Genomic DNA, 19,450 nt, shown 5'->3' with positions numbered 1-19,450 from the left:
CCATCTATATTTTGCTGTAGAGTAGAGCTGATCTTTCCCAGCAGTTTTTTGAAAACCAGGACATTTTCATAATTTTTTTAAAAAACAGCCAGGACGGCCAGAACAGGACATGAAAACAGGACATGTCCTGGGAAAACAGGACTGTTGGTCACCCTACATGAAGGTCAGCTGATAAGGTGGCTGGAAGCTTTCCTCCCTCTTGAGCTCTCGTTATAAAAACACTGCTTTAGCACACCGACCATGTGTAGAGAAAAGGTCCTTTTATTTCTGAAAAGGTCCAGAATACCTGCATATGTATTGTTATGTGCTGTATGTATGTTTTGTGATAGATTTCTCTATGCCAGATCTAATGTGATCCTACAGTATTCATTTCTACAAACCATGACGTCACCAGGGATAAGAAAAGAGCAGTTATACTGAATAATCTTAGTTTTGACTATCAAAGCTAATCTGAATGGAAACACATTAAACAAGAGGTCTAAACAAAAGGAATGGAAATTTACTGTGCAGACAACAGTTACGGCCTTAGGAGGAAAAAAAAAACGCTTATCGGCTTGTGTGAGATAGATGTTAAAGAGAAAAACTCTCCATGCCACAAAAAAAAACACAAAAAAAGACCTCCATGCCAAAAAATAAAATATCTAAAGTGCAAAGAAAGTATCACTATAATATTATTTAAAAAATGATTTTTATAAATTATAATGGTTTGGATTTTTAACATAGTTTGATGGTAATATTTGTCACTTTTTGGAGATAAAGTTGGATGAGTCTAGAACTTATGAAGTTATGGCAAAATTATTTAAAGTTCAGCCAACCTTTAAAACTAAAATGTATTGCCACCATTAGACATTATGGACATATTTGTTCTACTTGTGTTACTTTAAAGGGAATCACCACTGAGAACAATGGTTATAATAAAAGTAGTATACCGTATACAAGAAAAATGTGTCAAAACATGCATTTGATAACAGTAATTAGAACTTGAAAGGAAAATGTGCTTAATTGTCATGAGAATGAAAACAAATGATCCTGAGTGTTGAAACCCAGAGCACTGACTGAAGAGACCCAAACACCACAACCCAACTTTGTATAATAGAAAGTTTTAATTTCATGTTTTAACACAGGCATCATGTCAAGATACTTAAAAATGAAGAATACCTTTGTTCAGACCTTCATTTAAACTCAGACACACTTGCACATTCACTCTTTTGCAAACATACCTCAAGCTGCAGTGTATAAGAAAAATTAAGATATTAATGTACAGCAAATTTCTCCTCGAATCTATGTGTTATAAATAAGGTCTGATGTTGTCTAGATTGAGCCATTTCACAGGGAAATGTGGCCACACAAAGAGGTCCCTGTCCTGGCTCCTGACCCTAACAGAAGCTAAAATACACAAACCTGATCGCCTTAACAAACCTATGGACAACAGTTTTATAACCATTTAAACATTATTCTTACCTATTGTGACTCTTATAACAAGAAAGGAAAAATGACCTGGCTTCACTCGCCAACATACATCACACATAAAACTGCTCGTTCACAAATACACTAACAGTCCGTCTCTCGACGACTGCCACGTTTGAAGTCACTTCTACCTGGACAGGGATGTGATCCTGGAAAAAAGAAAGAAAAAATATAAATATAAACGAAAACGCCCAATTGTCATCATTTGCTATATCCAGCAAAGTAAACCATCAGAACACTGTATTTTGTGAAAGCTTTATTCAAGGTAAATTCAGGTCTTTCAAAAAAGGAGACTCCAAAAGGACACCAAATAACCAAATTATATAAATGCATAAATTTATGCAAACCAAAGCACCTATGAAAAAAAACTTTTCAGATTTCACAGTGTATAGTACGTGTACGGTAGAGCTGTCAAAATTGCTCAAAAATGACGTTCGAATATTCCCTAAAAAAAAACACATATTCGGACTATTCCAACATATGGTCGCGCATTTTGTCAATGACACGCATTGTGTCAATAACAGGACAAATTAACACAAAGAGACATAACTACTTGTATAGGTAGTTTAAGTTTAAACATATTTGACAACGTATTACCTACACAACAACAAGTAAATCAACTAATGATTTACTTGAGATGCCAAGCTCACTCGCAGGCACTCTTTCTCTCTCGCCCTCACGCTCTCTGCGCATAACGGTTTAAATGAACAACAAGAGTGCTGATCAAGAGTTTTGTGCAAGCAATTTAAGGTCGCGACTTTTGTCCCAAATATAGCAGGCTTCATTTAGTGATTGAAACAAATATTATTAACATTAATTGAAGTTTTACAGTATATTAAACCGACATTGAACGCTCCGAGCGAGCTGTGCTGTGGTAAAGATGGAAGTTTTCCTTGACATGAAACGGTAAATAATCAAACCAGTGTACGCCAGCAGTGCATGAAACTGCTGTATCTAACCTACCTTATTCATGCAATATCTATTTAGTCAGTACAGTAAGCCTACACTTTAGTAACTTTCCCTCAGGCAGCGTGCCCACTCGCAGCAGACAGTGTTACCGCGGGCGTGTTTTTCCACGTTCGAATATTAATTTTCACCTTCGAATTTCAGATTTTTAAAACTATTCGAATATATATTCGTTGACAGCCCTAGTGTACGGTGCAACAGCAAAGAGCTTGTTTACATTTTTGCGATACCGAACCGGACCACGTGAAGATTAAAGAGAAACTTGACTGCATATACAGTACTTACTACAGCACACGGATCCATTCAGAATTACTAAACATGACAAATCAAAACATTATCCTGATTGTGTGCGGAAACCATGTACTGAAATGTGTCAAACAAAACATATGATTTGTTTGCGCATCTGTAATAATTGACTCACAATGCTTCCTGTAACAGCAATCACAGAATATGCAGAGCTCGTATTTTAAAGCGAGAAACACAGGAATGAATAATTCACTGAAAATGCAACGAGAGTCTTTATTCTCTCTGCCATCTCTGATGTAATCAGCCTGGTTTTATTTACATAAGCACTGTTTTGGACTGATTGTTTGCATGAATTTGCTTACTGGATCATTGGAGTTTAGTGGCTTACAATGATCTGATCACAAACAGAGAAGCGTTAAAGGGTTAGAATAGAAATTTCCACCTACCAGGATTACAGGTGTTTGCGCTCAGTTTGATAAACTCCTGACTTTAACAACGTGATGAAAATTACACTAATGATGCACTTTCGCTTGCTTCATTAATTTATTTGCGTTCATTTATTTTAACGCGTTAAGGATTGATTTTGAATTAATCTCATGTGTTAACGCTGACAGCCCTAATATATTCTCGATAGATAGATGGATAAATAAATAAATTCTCAATAGACCGATGGATACAATTATTCTTGATTGATAAATGGATAAATAAAACTATTTTTGGTAGGTAGACAGACTTTTTAACTAATATACTGAGAAAAATGGGAATCACAAATATACACAGGCAATATATCTCGAAAATTGAATATTTTATTAATATGAGTCTTATTTATATCCATTTTAAAGGGGAACTTGGCAACTCTAGCCATTTCTTCGCTGATTTTCACTTTTGTTGTCACATGTTTTCCCATCGAGCTCCCCCTACAGCTGTGCGGCGTATATTTCACAACACTGTCATAAAAAAACTCACTTGCGGCACCTTTCACCTGCTTTCTACCGCTGCTCATGTGCATTTGTTATTATCGGAGCCGGCCAACTTTATCGTGTGGAGCTATGTCTACCGAGCGGATAATACATCATACACAGTATCATAGAATTATGTTGAATTGCCATAAAGCAGTTTGTGTTTCTCGCTCGTTCTCGCTTCTCGTGAGACTTCCTATTTCCAACTCTGCGGGACGTTAGTCCTGATGTTGCAAGGTTGGTTTTCCGCCTGGGGACGCTGGGGGGAGCGGGGAAACTCACCATTCTCTCCAGAACAGGTTATTTAACCATCCAAATGATTTCTAAACGGTTTTATTAAGCTGAAATAGTTGCCAAGTGCCCCTTTAAACCATGAGCTTGTGTGTGTTTCTGTGGGCAAACTCACTGTAGCTTCTCCTGCAAGAGCTCGAGTCTCTGCCGGTCCACGTATCGAGAGAACAGCGACACTAGGTTTGGAGGAGTGAACAGGGGTGATGAGAGCGCAGAGGACGGGACCTTCAAAAGCTCCCGGGTCACAGAGAACACCAACTCAGTCCTGGAAACAGAAAGAAAAGACTGGGAAGTGTGGTGGAAATTCACCTATAAAATTGTCAGGCAATCAAATACGATTTATGTATCTGTAATAGCGATCCAGGGTACTACCAAAGTGTACCTCAGAGAGCTTTAAAATACATACATATTAATATTGTTGAACAAATACTTTCAAAGTTGATTGAAAAAACAAATAAACAGATTATCATAAAGCCTCCAACATCATTTTGCCATATACTGCATGTACTCTTCTGCTTCACCTTTTGGTCTTCCTCAACATCCCATACTGTGCTTACCTTATGCACATAAATCATTTTTAATTGGAAATATTTGATCTGACTTCCTAGACTCTCCCTAGGCTTACTGACCTTGACTACAGAGAGAGGCATAATTCACTAGCTCTTTCTGACAGTATTCGCAGACTACCTTGAAACATGAGAGGGAGAGATAAAATAAACAATATATCTATTAAGCGTGTGATGGAAGGAGGAGGCTTGTGTTCAGTTGAGTGCCAACATTTTCATGCATCTCAGTCAACATGTAGCTCTTACACGAACAGCATGACCTCCGTTGGTCAGCGACCCTCTTGAAACCTTCAGTTCATCCCCTTACATTCTTAAACTAGGGATGCGCCGGTCCGATACTCCCATTCTTTGCCGGAGACGAGACCGATCCAAATCTGATATTGTGTGTATACTATTCTGTGTTATTGTTAAGCCCCACAAAAGGCACAAAAACATTATAAAGCACCATAAAGTTTTCGTGCACTATATTATAAGTGTTCTGAAGGTAGAAATGAACATTTAAGTCATTAAATTCAAGTTCACGTAAACTTTTCCCTGCGCTGCGGCTGTCAGTCATTCTTCATTCAGCATCAAACAGCGCGTCGTGTTCGGTTACGACAGTCAACACGATGAAACTCACTCCAATGTGCTCCAATGTTACTATTATTATACTTGATCTGTAGATAAAGGTCTATGGTTTTGCATAAAATGGCTATCTTGCTGGACTTTATTGCTGTACCTTTCTACCAGGTGTCTGTTAGATCACAACACTAGAGTAGAGTCAGAGCACAATAATTGTTCTTCACACACACACAGTAACTGAAATTTAAAACTGTTAAAAGAAAAGGCTCAATAAACTATTGCATAGTAGATAGATAATGAATAATACACTACGCATCAATATGTCTTTCCTTTGTGCTTTGAACTTTTCAATGCGGACACGATGCGCTGTGACTTGCTTCAAGCGCATCATTCTGCGCTCGGGATGCGCATAAGCCCCATGTGCCGCACTGAATTGGAGACTTTCATATCGTAATACTTTTTCCCAATAAAAGATTTTTAATAGACTTTCTTAATCTGTCCAATCTATCATATGTTGCTGCCTCATTAAACAGCTGTGCTATACATTTAAAAAATGTCTTAATTTTATAGTAGGCTATATATAAAATATATTATTGTTTTTGTTATCTTGTTTTTCATGAATGTATTTTACAACAATACAAAGAGCAATGTGTAACGTTTTGCCAGATTTAGTGCTACACTTATTGCTTCTTATTTGTTCCCCACTAAATGTTTTTTTCACTAAATGTTCAGATTTTATACAATTATTGTGCACTCATGATTTTTCTAGACTAAATTTTACTGCTGAATTATCCACTAATCAAGTTTATAATAGCATTTTTGTCATAGATTATGATCATATATATTTTTTATTTGTTGTTTTTCTTTATAATGAAGTTGTCTGTATTAAGGAGATTGTGTTCAACACACAAATGAGTAATTATGAGTTCAACACAGAGTTATAAAAACTCTACTTGATTTAAAAAGAAACGGGTATCGGTCGATACTCAGAAGTTTTGGTATCGGATCGGAAAAAATGGTATCAGTGCATCCCCATCTTAAACACAGTTAACATTCCCTATAAACAATTACTTTGTTCTCCTCCCCTAAAATCCTCAGTCAAAAGCATTATACATTGAGTGTCAAAAAAAGAAGTGTGTTTTCAATACATACAATAAGTAAAATGTTTTGAAATATTGATTTTCACACATTTATGCATACATAACTTGTTAAAGTGAACTTTTTTTTTTTATAAGGTAATCTTTAGGGATATGCGCAACTAGTCCCACCCCCATGCATCTGTATATGGGGATCCATTTGAAATAGACTACTCAATCTATGAACAGTCAAACCTTATACTGAATGCTGCTAAAAACAGTTCAGAAAAATCCGATGTGCTTGCCTTGCATTATGATCATTGTATATTAATCTTAAGCAACATTAGCCATTTTAGCCATTTATTTAAATAATCTGAATCAAGGACAAATTGCAGAACCAATAAGTTCAAACCTAATAGCCTATTATAAACAGATTTCCTCAAATAAAAGTTAGTCCACGTAAGTCAGCATGTTATGGCAAGCGTTCCAGACGAATTGGTTTTACTAGGAGCACTGCAGACCCTAACTGAACATGTTTAGGTGCACACCTTTAATCAACCTGCAACACAGTTATTCACATTTCCCCCCATTTTGACTGAAAATAATATTTCTCTCATAGAAGAACAGGACACAGAGTTAAGACAAGATTTGATAAACCCCACACTCCCAAAAACTAATGATGATTTATTTCAAGAAAGCCTTTGAAAAGACTAGCATTTATATGAGTTTAACTGGTTTAATAGACAGATGCTCACCAGCGGTTATCATCCATGAGCTGACAGTTGGGATCCGAGCTCTGCATCCGCTCTCCTTCACTCAGGATCAGATACAGCAGCGTCACGCCGAACTGACAAACACAACATCATCTTTGGTTTAGTCAGTCAAACAAGGTCGATTCACTATGCCATTATAAAAATAAATGAATTAGCCAGTGACACCTTATTTTGCAGCACGAGGGGAAGCTGTCCTTCCCTGCCCTGCAGCTCCTGAAGGAGGTCAGTGAGGGAAGTACTCGACATGGCCTGGATTACAGCTGTGACTGGCTCCACCAACCAACACAGTACCTAAGAAAGAAAACATGCAGGCGAGGAAATTTAAGATAAAAGCACACTCCTTTATCCGAGTGCTACCCTTAACCTATAAGACTTGCTACATTGAATTGCATTCACAGCAGGGTTTACACATCTTATTCCATTCACTAATGCCGGGGACACATTTAACGACAAGCTGAAACATTTACTGAACACACTTACAGACTGTTTCCAACGACTTTAAACACCGACTGTCTCTGACTTGGCGCGTTTGGGCATGATCAGTCGTAAGTATCAAACATACATTACATTCATAATCGGCCTTACAGTCGTTAAGCGTGTCCCCGGCTTAAGATGCATCGTCTGCGGTTATACCTGGTCTTGTTTGTCTTTCTTGGCCAGGGCTGGAAGGTTCCTGGCTATTCCCATGATAACAGCAGCAGCCTGAGGCTGTGGCAGGAAGGGGAGGAGTCTGGAGATGAGGCGTTTCCCTTTACGCACTGACATGATCATCAAGCACTGCTCATCACTCACTCTGCAGAGGGATGGAGTCGGTCTGTTACGATCGCAAATCTTCAGAAGTCCATACCAATATCAGTGATTTCACACAATTCTTGACTAAAGCAAAAACTATGCTGTTTAACACACTTGACCTCGGTTTCACAGACAAGGCTTAAGCTCGTCCCAGACTAAAATGCATGTTTGACCGACTTATACTGATATATCTTAAAATATGTCAGTGCCATTGTTTTATAATAATAATAATAATAATAATAAACTTTATTTTATATAGCGCCTTTAAAAAGTATCTCAAAGTGCTTCACAAGAACAAAAACATAAAACATACAATTAAACAAACAATGCATTACTGACAGAAAAACGTAATGAAATACAAAAAATAAAAACATTATGAAATATAGGATTAATAATAATAAGACAATTATAAACAATTATGTAAAAGCTACCCTAAACAAATAAGTTTGTCTCATTGTTTTGTCTCAAGATGGACATCAGTAATGTTTTTTAAGGCACATTTATAAGCTACTTAAATGTCTTAATTGAGCTAAGGTCTAATTCTGGCTTAATCTAAGCCCTGTCTGTGAAACCAGGTCTTAATTATTTTTTTTAAAAGTGATTATATACTTATTACAACAATGGGATTTTAAAGTATTTCTCAATTAGGTTGCTTATTCAGAAATGGTCAAAACAGTCCAGAATTTGAGTCAAATGATCCCGGACTGGGCTTTAATTAGTTTAATCAAGCAAGTGTATGCCTATAGTCGTGTGGCTCTTCTGTGGCACTCACCGGTCGTCCCACTCTTTTTCTCGGAGGGAGTTGTAGAGCTGCAGCGTGTGGGTTTTATGCTGTTCTAGCAGGGCATCTCTTTGGAGCTCAGGGGTTTGCAAGAACTTCTTCTCAAAGTCTTGCACTTCTAGCAGTAGACTGTACATCTGCATAACAACATACACAGAATTTGAATAAAAATACTACTATGGCTACTAGTGCTCTCAAAATGGCTGAAAAACTCAATTTTAGACATAAATATTACTAATATTCTAATTATATTCTAATTTAAAAGGCCTTGTTTCAGTTAGAGGGAAAAAAACTTTTGCCATTAAATTGTTTATTCAAAGCAATGAAATGAAAAAGTGAATAGCTTTAAACTAACGTTTATAAATCTAATATTTCATAAATTGCATAAACAATTATAAACATAACAGCATCATGTATTTATGCATAGATTAATACAAAGAGCCGAAGCACCGATCACACAGAGTACTTTTTTTGCATTTAGTGGAATGAGAACATATTTAAAATAAATGTGGATTTATTTTAAATTCGATACATATGTAAATTTGATAAAAATATTAATTTTAATTTGACAGCCTACATGGCTAATAGCTATAAAGGCTCATTATTTCTTTATTTACACTCTTACCTTCTCCACAGTGTAAAGGATTTGTCGTCTTTTATTCCACACCTGCTTCTCTCTTTTTTCCTGTAAAATGACCAAGAACATTGGTACAAAGAAACTGTTCCATTCCCTAACATATACTTTTTGAATAAACCAGTTATTCATGAAGAACAAAAACATTACTAGGTTAAGAAAGATTCTGTGGTGATTTTTTTTTGCATTTTTGCAAAACAGTTTCCAAAATATACATATCATGAGAAGAGCCTCATAAGTGGTTTTATATAAGAGACTATGTAAAAGGGGTGGGATTTTACAGTTCTGACCTCATCATCACTGCGAGTGGTTACCACGGCATCAATCATTTTCCTTGGATTGTTCACACTGGAGACAGTGAGTTTTCCTAACGATCCGGCAAACTGCACTGAGAACCAAAAACAATCACACAGAGTATTAGACCACTTGACACATCATGTCCTGAAATAAATGTACAATTAACAAAATATTAATTTTGGACCCTGGTTGAACTTACGCGATTGTTAAGACAGAAATTTTAATAAAGGTCACTGTGTTGCGTATTGTTTTTACCTGGCCGATAGGTGTGCTCCAGTTTGGCCACCTGAGGAGTGATGAGTTTGGTGGTGTGTTCCTTCCGGTTGTCTCTGTCCCGCTCCTGACGCTTCTCCAATTTCTCATAGTAATTCTGCAAAATAAGAATAGTTAAGCATCATCAACCATAAATGGCAATACAACCACAATAAATTTACAATGATGTTGCTCACATTAAAAAAAAAAGAACTAGTCACAGCAGCAATCGAAAATCATCAGATTGTAAAGTTTGTAGACCAAACTTTGATGTTGGCTTGATAAGTCTGAAAGTTTTAAAGTTTAAAAAGCTGTAAGTTTGAAGAATTTAAGATTGAAATGGTTTTAAAAGCTTGAAGGTTAGATAAGATGCTAGGTAACTGTAGATACATGTTAATAGCATGTCCTATGCTACAGTAGTCAACATCTGAAGTGGATTAAAACCTTTCAAAGTTGTACATGAATTTTGAACAATACCCGTTCTTGTCTTAGGACAACTTTGATTAACTTTTTTAATCCACTTCAAATGATGACTACTATAGTTGCACAATTACAAATAGGCCGTGAGACAGAGGGTTGATTGGTACCATTTTGAGGGATTAAACCGCATGGTGATTTTTGTGTAGGTATATGACCCTGTATTTGAAAAATGTGTGATAGCATTAGATTCAAGGTAGTTTTTGGTTACGGAGGACGATTTTCAAACATATGTCAAGAAAAAGGATAAATGAATTTGTTTATCTTTAAATACATTTTAAATGTTATAAAAATTTTAGAATAAAATTTTTCATAATTTTTTTTAATAAATTTTTAAAATTATAAAAGGATACATTTTTCTCTCTTGTAGTCACTGAACACCTTACCTTGAGGTAGGATGATATAAGTGTTGATTTCTAATGAAAGCTACCATGGATCGGATGCTATCACACATTTTCCAACACTAGAGATGTGTACCTTCATGAAAATCAAAAAGAAATGTAATCCCTCAAAATGGTACCGGTAGCCCAAATTTGGGGTCCCGTCTCATGGCCTAAAAGGGTTTCATTTTGAATGTCGTGTCAGTCTTTGTGCATGTGGGTAGAAGAGTGATAACCTGGTAATAGTAGTCATCCAAATACGGATCGGTGCTTTGAAGCTGCATCATTTGGATTCTCGCTACCCATTCCTTCTCTCTTTGAGTCATTAGATTGCTGTAAGGATCTCGGTTTTTCCTGTCTCCGACCCCTCTCCCGCCGACGTGATCACTGAGCACATGAGAGACACAGAAACATTTACATGGGGCTTTTCAAAGGGGTGCTTGATCCAGGGAAGCAGCTGATGGTACCCACCCCATGCCTCTGTTCTGCATCCTCTGGTTGAGCATCCTGCGGTGCTGCGGGTGCAGGTGGGTGGTGTTGTGTCGGATGGGTGCGTGGCTGAGAGGAGGCCCATGGGGACCCATTCTAGGACCAGACTGCCCAAAGAACGGCCTGAAACCCCCAATGCCCCCCTGTAATAATGGAGGAGCAGGACCACGCTGGAACTGACCAACATGAAGAGCGTAGCACAAGATAAAAAGAGAGTGTTATGCAAAATAAAGTAAACTGTGACATTATACCCAAAAATTCTTCATACAGTGGACTACAAGTAAAATGTAATTATTCAGACACTTTGACCTGACCATGTTTTGTTTAAGTGTTTTTTCTTAAATTGCTAATGCGACCTTTTTACACCGCAGACTGAACAAAATTAAGCATCGCTTGGTAATTGGTCGACCTAAATTGGTATTATCTAATCATGTACTTAAATTTAACAGCTGACAGATATTCAACATAATTAATTTGTGAGACAGTCTAACAGAAGGATGGACAAAACCAGTGAAATATCAACTGATTTAATTAACCTTGAGTTCTTGACATATCTTATTACCATTTTCTAAACTATAGCGAATAAACTGTGATAATGTGAGAAATGTTGAAGGTGCCTGAATAAATTTTGGTTTGACTGGGGTGTATTAGGGGTATTTTTGATTAGGGGTGTAACGGTACATGTATTCGTATTGAACCGTTTCGGTTCGAGGCTTCTGGTTCGGTACGCATACAAACCGAACGATTCCTTGAACCACTTTTCCTGCCGACAAAATTCGCGCTGGCGCGATCACCACAACGTTGCGCAACATCAAATGGCAAGCGTAATGAAAGCGGAACGAAACTCCGCTACTCATTATGTGCTTCACGGATCGTTTATAAGTTCGGACCAGCGCCGATCTCGATCAAGCGACACTGTAACTACACAGCACTAAGATCCAGTAAAAAAAAAACATTTGAATTCGCCACTGAAGTAATAACATCGCTGCGAGATCTAGTAAGAAGCATTCACATTTCTCCGTTATTAACCGTAGATCTCTATTAGATCAAACAGCGCTGACGTGGAAACCAGGAGAAATATTGTGCCGTGAATGAACTAGTAATACTTTACGTCCACAGACCAGCAACATTCACCATGGATTTAATATAGTAACACTAACTGTAACCAGTTTGGCTGGAATAGTGAAAAGTACTTCACACATCTTTTTCCAGCACTTCAAAACTCAAATAATATATAAATAAATATATATTTAAATGTTATTTTTAATGTGATGGCCAAAACATTATTTGTTCATCCTTCAAAGATGACCCCCATTTATAAACCTGAAAGTTTCAAGATGTAGGAAAACTCAGTTATTTAAAAATATTTTTTCTTTTAACAAATAGGAAATTTCTCAGGCATTTCTTTCTTTTTGCTGTATCGAAAACGTACCGAACCGTGACTTTAAAACCGAGGTACGTACCGAACCGTGATTTTTGTGTACCGTTACACCCCTAGACTGTATATATACACTATATCCTGTGTGTGCCATACTGTCTACTATCCTGTATTAAAGTCTTATCTTACAGCAGTTTATGTCAAGTCTAGAAATTCTCTGATCCTATACTAGAGTTATACATTCAAGAACAAAATCTGTTAATTAAATTCTTGGGAACTGGTTTGAGGATTCACTCACCTGAGAGTTGAGCATTTGGGCTCTTTGTATCTGAGACAAAACGGGACCAACACCAGCAGGGAACGGAGAATGAGACAACGGCGAGTTCTGAAACAAAATCATTTCAATACTGTTCAAAAACATTCAAAATAGACATGAAACCTTTTTTATAATTATGCAAACACAAATTGTGACTATATACATGTGCTTAATGCAAAATAAACAGGACAAACAAACTAACTAACAAACAGCCAACATAAGTCAATTCTGATGACAGCATATATATATATATATATAATATATATATATATATATATATATATATATATATATATATATATATATGTGTGTGTGTGTGTGTGTGTGTGTGTGTGTGTGTGTGTGTGTGTGTGTGTGTGTGTGTGTGTGTGTGTGTGTGTGTGTGTGAGAATGGAAGCATATAAACCAGAGAGTAGCTGTAAAGTATAACAGATATACCAATAGTAAAAACACCAAATAATAATAAGATATCACTGGAAAGGTATCGGTAACAGATATATCAATAGAAAAATCCATAAATAATAACTATAAACTAACTTCATCAAGATTGAAAAAAAGAGAGATATGAAACCATATTGTTTGACTTGTAAAAGCAAGTCACACATTAGATGTCCCCTAAAGAGAGCCACATCCAGGTTGAGCAAATAGGAAGTGCAAAATTGTTCACTTTGTCCACAGTATTATAGCACCACCATCAGGTGTCTGATGTTGACTTAGATCTGGGACTCACAGCGATGCTGAGGAGGTTGTTGGGGGACAGACGCTCAGGGAAGGGAGGTGGGTAACGCAGTGGCACAGAGGCTCTCACGTGAATGGCTGAAGGGTGATTATTCTAAAGACAAAAGAAACATCTTGATTCAGTAGAAATCTTTTGCATCACTCATAAGGGTCAATGACATGTCGTGCATTTTTTTGTGCATTATTTCCTTTTAAAATAATTTAATAAATTCATGACATAAATCACTTTAATCTACAAAACCTATTTAGTTTGAATACATTTTTAGTACATTTAAATAATACATATTATATTATGTTTTGTGATCTTTAACATCATAAATGTCAGGTGGTCAAACTGTCTGAAACCATTTAAAATGGTGTCTTAATAAAAAAATGTTTAAACTAAATACTAAGGCATCAATGAAACCATTCATACAGTATAAACAAATTTGATAAATATCAGTAGGTTTAAAGCTGTTGAGATCATTGAAAACGTTTTTTCCCAGCAAGTGAAGTGAAAAGGTAATAATGTTTTGTTGTTTCAAGTCTCTTCTGTTCACCAAAAACTGCATTTATTTGATCAAAAATACAGTAAAAACTCTAAAATTTTGAAATATTACAATTTCAAATAACTGTTTTCTATGTGAATATATTGTAAAAATGTAATTTATTCCTGTGATCAAAGCTGAATTTTCAGCATCATTACTCCAGTCTTCAGTGTCACATGATCCTTCAGAAATCACTAATATGATGATTTGATGCTCAAGAAACATTTATTATTTTCAGTGTTGAATTTTTTATGGTTCTTAAATGAATAGAAAGCTCAAAAGAGCAGCATTTATTTGAGTTTTTTTTTTTAGAACAATGTAAGAATCTTTACAGTCAGTTTTGATCCAATTTAATGCATCCGGTTACTGAAAAATATAAATGTCTTAAATTTTGGACAGGATGCCATCTCACCTGCTGATTGAGGATTTGACTCATGGGCTGTTTTGGAGGTGTTCCAATAGGCACAGCTCTTACAGGTGGACTTCCAATCACAGGTGAGGAGGACCGAGGAGGCGGAACCCTTTCGGACAAATCTCGCCCTTCTTCTCGGAGTTTAGGAGGCCGATTTGGAAGCCCGACCTCTTTGATAATGGACATAAGTGTTTTGTCCTGAGTAGTGAATCAAGAAGATTAGAAGAACAGCACTGAAAGACTTTATAGTTAACTTGAAGAAGCCTTTTTATATACAAGTGCTTTACCTCTTTTTGAGAGACTAATCCAGAGTTAACAGGACCGAAGCCCATATTGTTCTCCCAAATACTGTGAGAGTTTATCTATGGGGGGAAATATTAAAACAAGAAAAATTACTATTATAATTTAACTGTAAAAAAAAAAAAATTGACATTGAAAACACATAAAAGAACACAGTGCCACACTTCACTTTGAAACTCGCAGCTTTTTATATTTCATTAAATCACAGTCTTAGCTATTAAATAATCGCAATAAGCCATATTGTGATTTTGAGTTTTATTTCAATTAATCAACATCGCATAATGCCACACCCAGGGTCCGAAATTAACTTTTTGGCTCACCTGCCACGGGGACTGGTAGATGAAAAAATCCACCAGCCAAGCATATTTTTTACCGGCCAAAATAATAAACAGCCTTTTTGTGTCACATATACATTAATTTATATATAGGTATATTTAAACATTTTTGTCATTATATTTCTGGTCTATTATTTTCCATTTTTACTTTTATTTACACACATATTACACAATTTACACACATTAAAATACTATTTTTGTGGTGGTGCCTATGAAAATAGTTCTGTACAAATGAAATGTATTAATTGTATATTTAATAAAATATATGCAATAATAATATATTATAATTATTTCAACAAAAAAAAAAAAAATTTTTTTACTCTGCCTATTTTTCTACTCCATTTACTCTTGACTGATCCGATCAGTAACTGAAGGACTGGAAATATCAGTTGTTTTAACCATTCATTAAAATGAATCAGTTCAAAGGAGTCATTAGTTCGCGAATCGGACGTGTCATTATCGGATGTGTTCGCGTTGTGTGATTATCCCGGCAGCTAGGACATCCCACAAGATTTGTGTCAACACAGAAAACATTTCATCACTGGATAGGTTTTTTCGTTTATTTAAAGTGTGGTTTATGTCAGCTGAATGTGCGGAACGCTTTTCAGAGAAGATAAGGTATTTTAGCACAATTCACACCCAGCGGTAATTCAGAAAAAAAAATCCGAATGCTCCACATGAAACTATGGTCTTCTGACCTTTTACCATCATGCCGATTTATTTTTATTAATATGTGCCAGGGAGAGAGAGCAAGACAGCGCTTCGGAGACGGTAAAGCCTTGTTTATACTTTCGCCTGGCTCTGAAGAGAAAGAGGTGCGCGCGCACGACCGGGGCTCTCTCTTTCTGCTCGTTCTTCAGTTGCGCCCTGTCACACGCGCAGCAGTTCAATTCCCATCCCTACTGGCAAACACAACAAATCCGAGCCCTCATGCCAGATATTTTATAACATTACAAAATGCAATTGTAATAAACATTTTATTACATTACTATTTTGGTATGAACATTCACCCGCCAGTGGGGCGGACAGCCTTTTGAGATTTACTCGCCAAACGGAAAATCTACCCGCATTTGGCGCTTGGCGGGTGTTAATTTCGGACCCTGGCCACACCCTATAAAAGTTCCCTGCTACAGACAGACCACACATTTGATGATGACATTTTCATGCGTCTGATTTACAAATGGATTTATAAACTAATTCATATTAATAATGGCATAATATCGTGGGGATACGATTAGGAATGCGGTATCGGCCGATATATGTTCATTTTTAATGTTTTTCGTTATCGGTCCAATAAGAAAATTTCTCCGATATATTAAAGCCGATAAATAATGGATTATTTCCTTTAGCTGAGAAAAAAGGAAAATACAGTTACGTGCAACATGTGAAGCGCAAGTCTAGTCATATAGGCTACTTAAAAGTATAATGAGATCATCATTATAATTGTGTGCTTGGGACATGAATTTTAATGGTTAGACTTTTGTTTTTGTAATCAGGCTCTCAAAAATTATATAAAAATTTGGATTTAGATTTATCGGACAATATATCGGTTATCGGCTTTTAAAAATAAAGAATTATCGTATCGGCCAAAATGTGCATATCAGCGCATCCCTAGATACAATCACACAAACCTGTGAAAGAGGAGCCGGCCCTCTGTGCAGGAGATGCTGGTGATGTTGGTAGCTCAACTGCAGAGGAGACAGTCCAGCTAATGCTGAGGGATGAGGAGTCTGACCGGGCAGCTTCGGAGGAAGATGAGATCTGTCCGAGCTGGCGGTGCCCACTCCGGCAATAGCAGGATCCGAGCCCAAGATGAGACGAGTCAATGACTCCGCCAGGTCACCGCCAGCCCGTTCATCTATGTCAGAGTAAAGCCGGGAGGAAGAGGAAGGTGGAGGGAGGGGCGAAGGCTTGGCATTGCTGCCAGCAGGAGGAAGGTCACCGTCTGCTCCCGGCAGATCATCTCGCACCAGCTCGTCGAGCTCTGCGAGGCGGGCGTGCTGCTCCTGCCAGTCATCATCTAGAGAGGAAAATATACTTTAATGAGGTGATGTTACTATCTGATGTCAATAGGGGAGTTTGCATGAAGCATTGTATTCCGATTACAAACCATTTTAAAGTCCGATCCGAATGGAAATGCTCCATCTAAACACCTCAATCGGAATTAAAATGCCCGAACCCATTGAAAGTTCAATCGGGTTGAGGGCGGTGGGATAAATCTTTTCTAATCCGTTCGATGGGACATGTAAACACTTGATCAAAACTTGAAATTTCTGCACATGTGCAATGATGTAGAAAAGGGCGTAATGACCAATGACCCACAGATGGAATGAGCTGATGTTGTTGTTGAATATAATAAATGACTGTAGTGTCAATCTAAACTGATATTAATACTTTTTATTTAGCAATTATTGCATTCAATTGTTTAAAAGTGACATTAAAGACATTAATAATGTTACAAAAGGTTCCTATTTCAAATAAAAGCTGTTCTTTTGAACTTTCTATTCATCAAAGAATCCTGAAAAATAAAACGTATCACAGCTCCCACAAAAATATAAAGCGGCGGCACAACTGTTTTTAACATTGACAATCAAATCATAATATTAGGAGAATGATTTCTGAAGGATCATGTGACACTGAAGACTGGAGTAATGATGCTGAAAATTCAGCTTTGATCAAAAATATTAACATAAAAAACAGCTATTTTAAATGGTAATATTTAAAAAAAAATCTATATTTCTTATCAAATAAATGCAGTCTAGGTGAGCAGAAGAGACTTACTATTGAACAGTAGTGTATATAAAATGCAATTTCAGTTGTCACTCTATATCTCCCAATAATGTGTCTTGGTAAGATTATATTTAACTGCTTATTTTTTAAGATCAAATCTCTGTAGTTTTTGTACAGTAATTGTGTGAGTAAAACATGATACAGTGCAATATAGTGATGATTGCGAGATGAACAAATAAACGCTCCTCAAAAGCCTGATGGATCATATTTGATACATTTTAACAAGATTTCTTTCTAAAAAATGATGTATTGATAAGCAAGTAAACCCAAGTTGCTTCCGTCCATTAAATCTTCTTCTTGAGGTCTTGACATTACTAACAATATAAAAGACATTCTTCTGTTACTCTATCAAAACAATTAAAGAATTCACAGGAAAATTACACGTGTACCATTACCTGAGGGTGGACATTTTTACAATGCCTTTTACTTGCTAAACAAGTATAAACAATCAGAGGGCAGAAGGCCTTTAGTAGATTGTGTACCAGTTTTTCAGCAAGGTTTTGATAATGTTGGTCATTTAGAGGCCTTAGAGATTCACTTATCAAATACAGCAAACCCATAATCCCAGGTGTAAGATTTACCAATGGCCCCTGCACCGAAAGTGTCATCATTGAACTGGTCAATTTCCTCTTCTTCCTCTCCCAACCCTTCCTCCTCCTCCAGGGTGCAGTCATCGTCAAAAGACTACAAAACAACACAGAAAACAGTATAGGGTAAATTTGCAAGTCATAGAAAAGTAAGGGAGGAGGAAAACGGAGATCTCAGGGAAAGATGCTGCTGTGTGTGTCCACATCCACAGTTATAATACTGTGCTTGTGCTCACCCCAAACTAACATGTTCAGTGTTAGGGTGTATTCATCTCAATCATTTACACACAAAAGATGCATCAGCAGGTATTAGAAATGCGTAATACACGTTACCAATACACTGATTATGTAAACTGCTAAGCGCAATAACACTTGATGATATTGAACACTGCGAAACAGATCAGAAATCTCGCAGAAACTGTTTTGCCCTGATAAAATCATACCCACAGTCGCCAGATAAATTAAAAATGCTTGAAAAGTTTAAACTATCCCAGTAGGTTTACATTGCTCTTGTTAGTTGACGTAACGTTACTAGCGCGGCCTCGCTAACATGCTAACAAGGCCAAAGGTTTAATATCACACATCTGGGCAACACTGAACGCAAAACGGAGGGTATATGCCAAGGACACAAGCATATTTCACGATGCTTTAACATTTTATCCAATATCAGCACTAGAGAAAACGGACGGTTAGGCCAAACAATTTTAGCTCGCTAACTGTGGTGTCGAAAAACAAAGCCGTAATTTTCCATCAAAATCTGAGTATAAATCTTCAAAACAGAACCCTTCGCATTACTTTTCTTTAAACGTGCCGATTTCGACGTACACCATATCAGGAAAGGACATATTTACCTGAAAACGGAACATGTATCTGTGTTTTAAAAAATGATCTCGTTTAATTCTGCTGCTGCGCGAGACGCCGCGCGCGCTTCAGCACAAGATTCCTCACGCGCGCGAGCTTGAAGAGACGGCACGCGTCTTTCTTTCTCGAGTGAAGTGAAATCACGATACGATTCTGTTAGAGACCATGTTATTTATTTTGCTTGCTTTTTCCCCCCTTT

At 36.9% G+C, this 19,450-nt stretch overlaps 1 protein-coding gene across 1 annotated transcript; it reads right to left on the bottom strand.

Annotated features, from left to right (window-relative positions):
* Nucleotides 1–1,083: 1,083 nt before the first annotated feature.
* On the bottom strand, nt 1,084–19,373 carry patl1 (PAT1 homolog 1, processing body mRNA decay factor). The gene is made up of 18 exons (XM_056247234.1): nt 19,242–19,373; nt 18,385–18,487; nt 16,645–17,033; nt 14,666–14,740; nt 14,379–14,576; nt 13,432–13,533; nt 12,684–12,770; nt 10,990–11,183; nt 10,755–10,905; nt 9,665–9,779; nt 9,403–9,500; nt 9,104–9,163; nt 8,470–8,615; nt 7,539–7,698; nt 7,071–7,196; nt 6,888–6,979; nt 4,045–4,194; nt 1,084–1,616 (listed from the first exon to the last, which is right to left on the bottom strand). The coding sequence occupies exons 1-18, from the start codon at nt 19,254–19,256 to the stop codon at nt 1,595–1,597; spliced, it is 2,283 nt and encodes a 760-aa protein (XP_056103209.1). The 5' UTR covers nt 19,257–19,373; the 3' UTR covers nt 1,084–1,594.
* Between the last annotated feature and the right edge of the window lie 77 nt (nt 19,374–19,450).

This window comes from Rhinichthys klamathensis, unplaced genomic scaffold (assembly GCF_029890125.1).
Source record: "Rhinichthys klamathensis goyatoka isolate OS25496 unplaced genomic scaffold, OSU_Roscu_1.1 h1tg000044l_1, whole genome shotgun sequence".
Taxonomy (NCBI): Eukaryota; Metazoa; Chordata; class Actinopteri; order Cypriniformes; family Leuciscidae; genus Rhinichthys; species Rhinichthys klamathensis.
This window is presented reverse-complemented; position numbering and strand designations above follow the sequence as displayed.

Bases quoted from the DNA above. Each gene is read 5' to 3' on its own strand.
- patl1 (XM_056247234.1), bottom strand. The intron at 13,534-14,378 runs GTGAGATGGCAT...TTTTGTCTTTAG, and splicing joins GTCAAATCCTCAATCAGCAG to AATAATCACCCTTCAGCCAT. The intron at 9,780-10,754 runs GTTATCACTCTT...CTTATTTTGCAG, and splicing joins TGGATGACTACTATTACCAG to AATTACTATGAGAAATTGGA.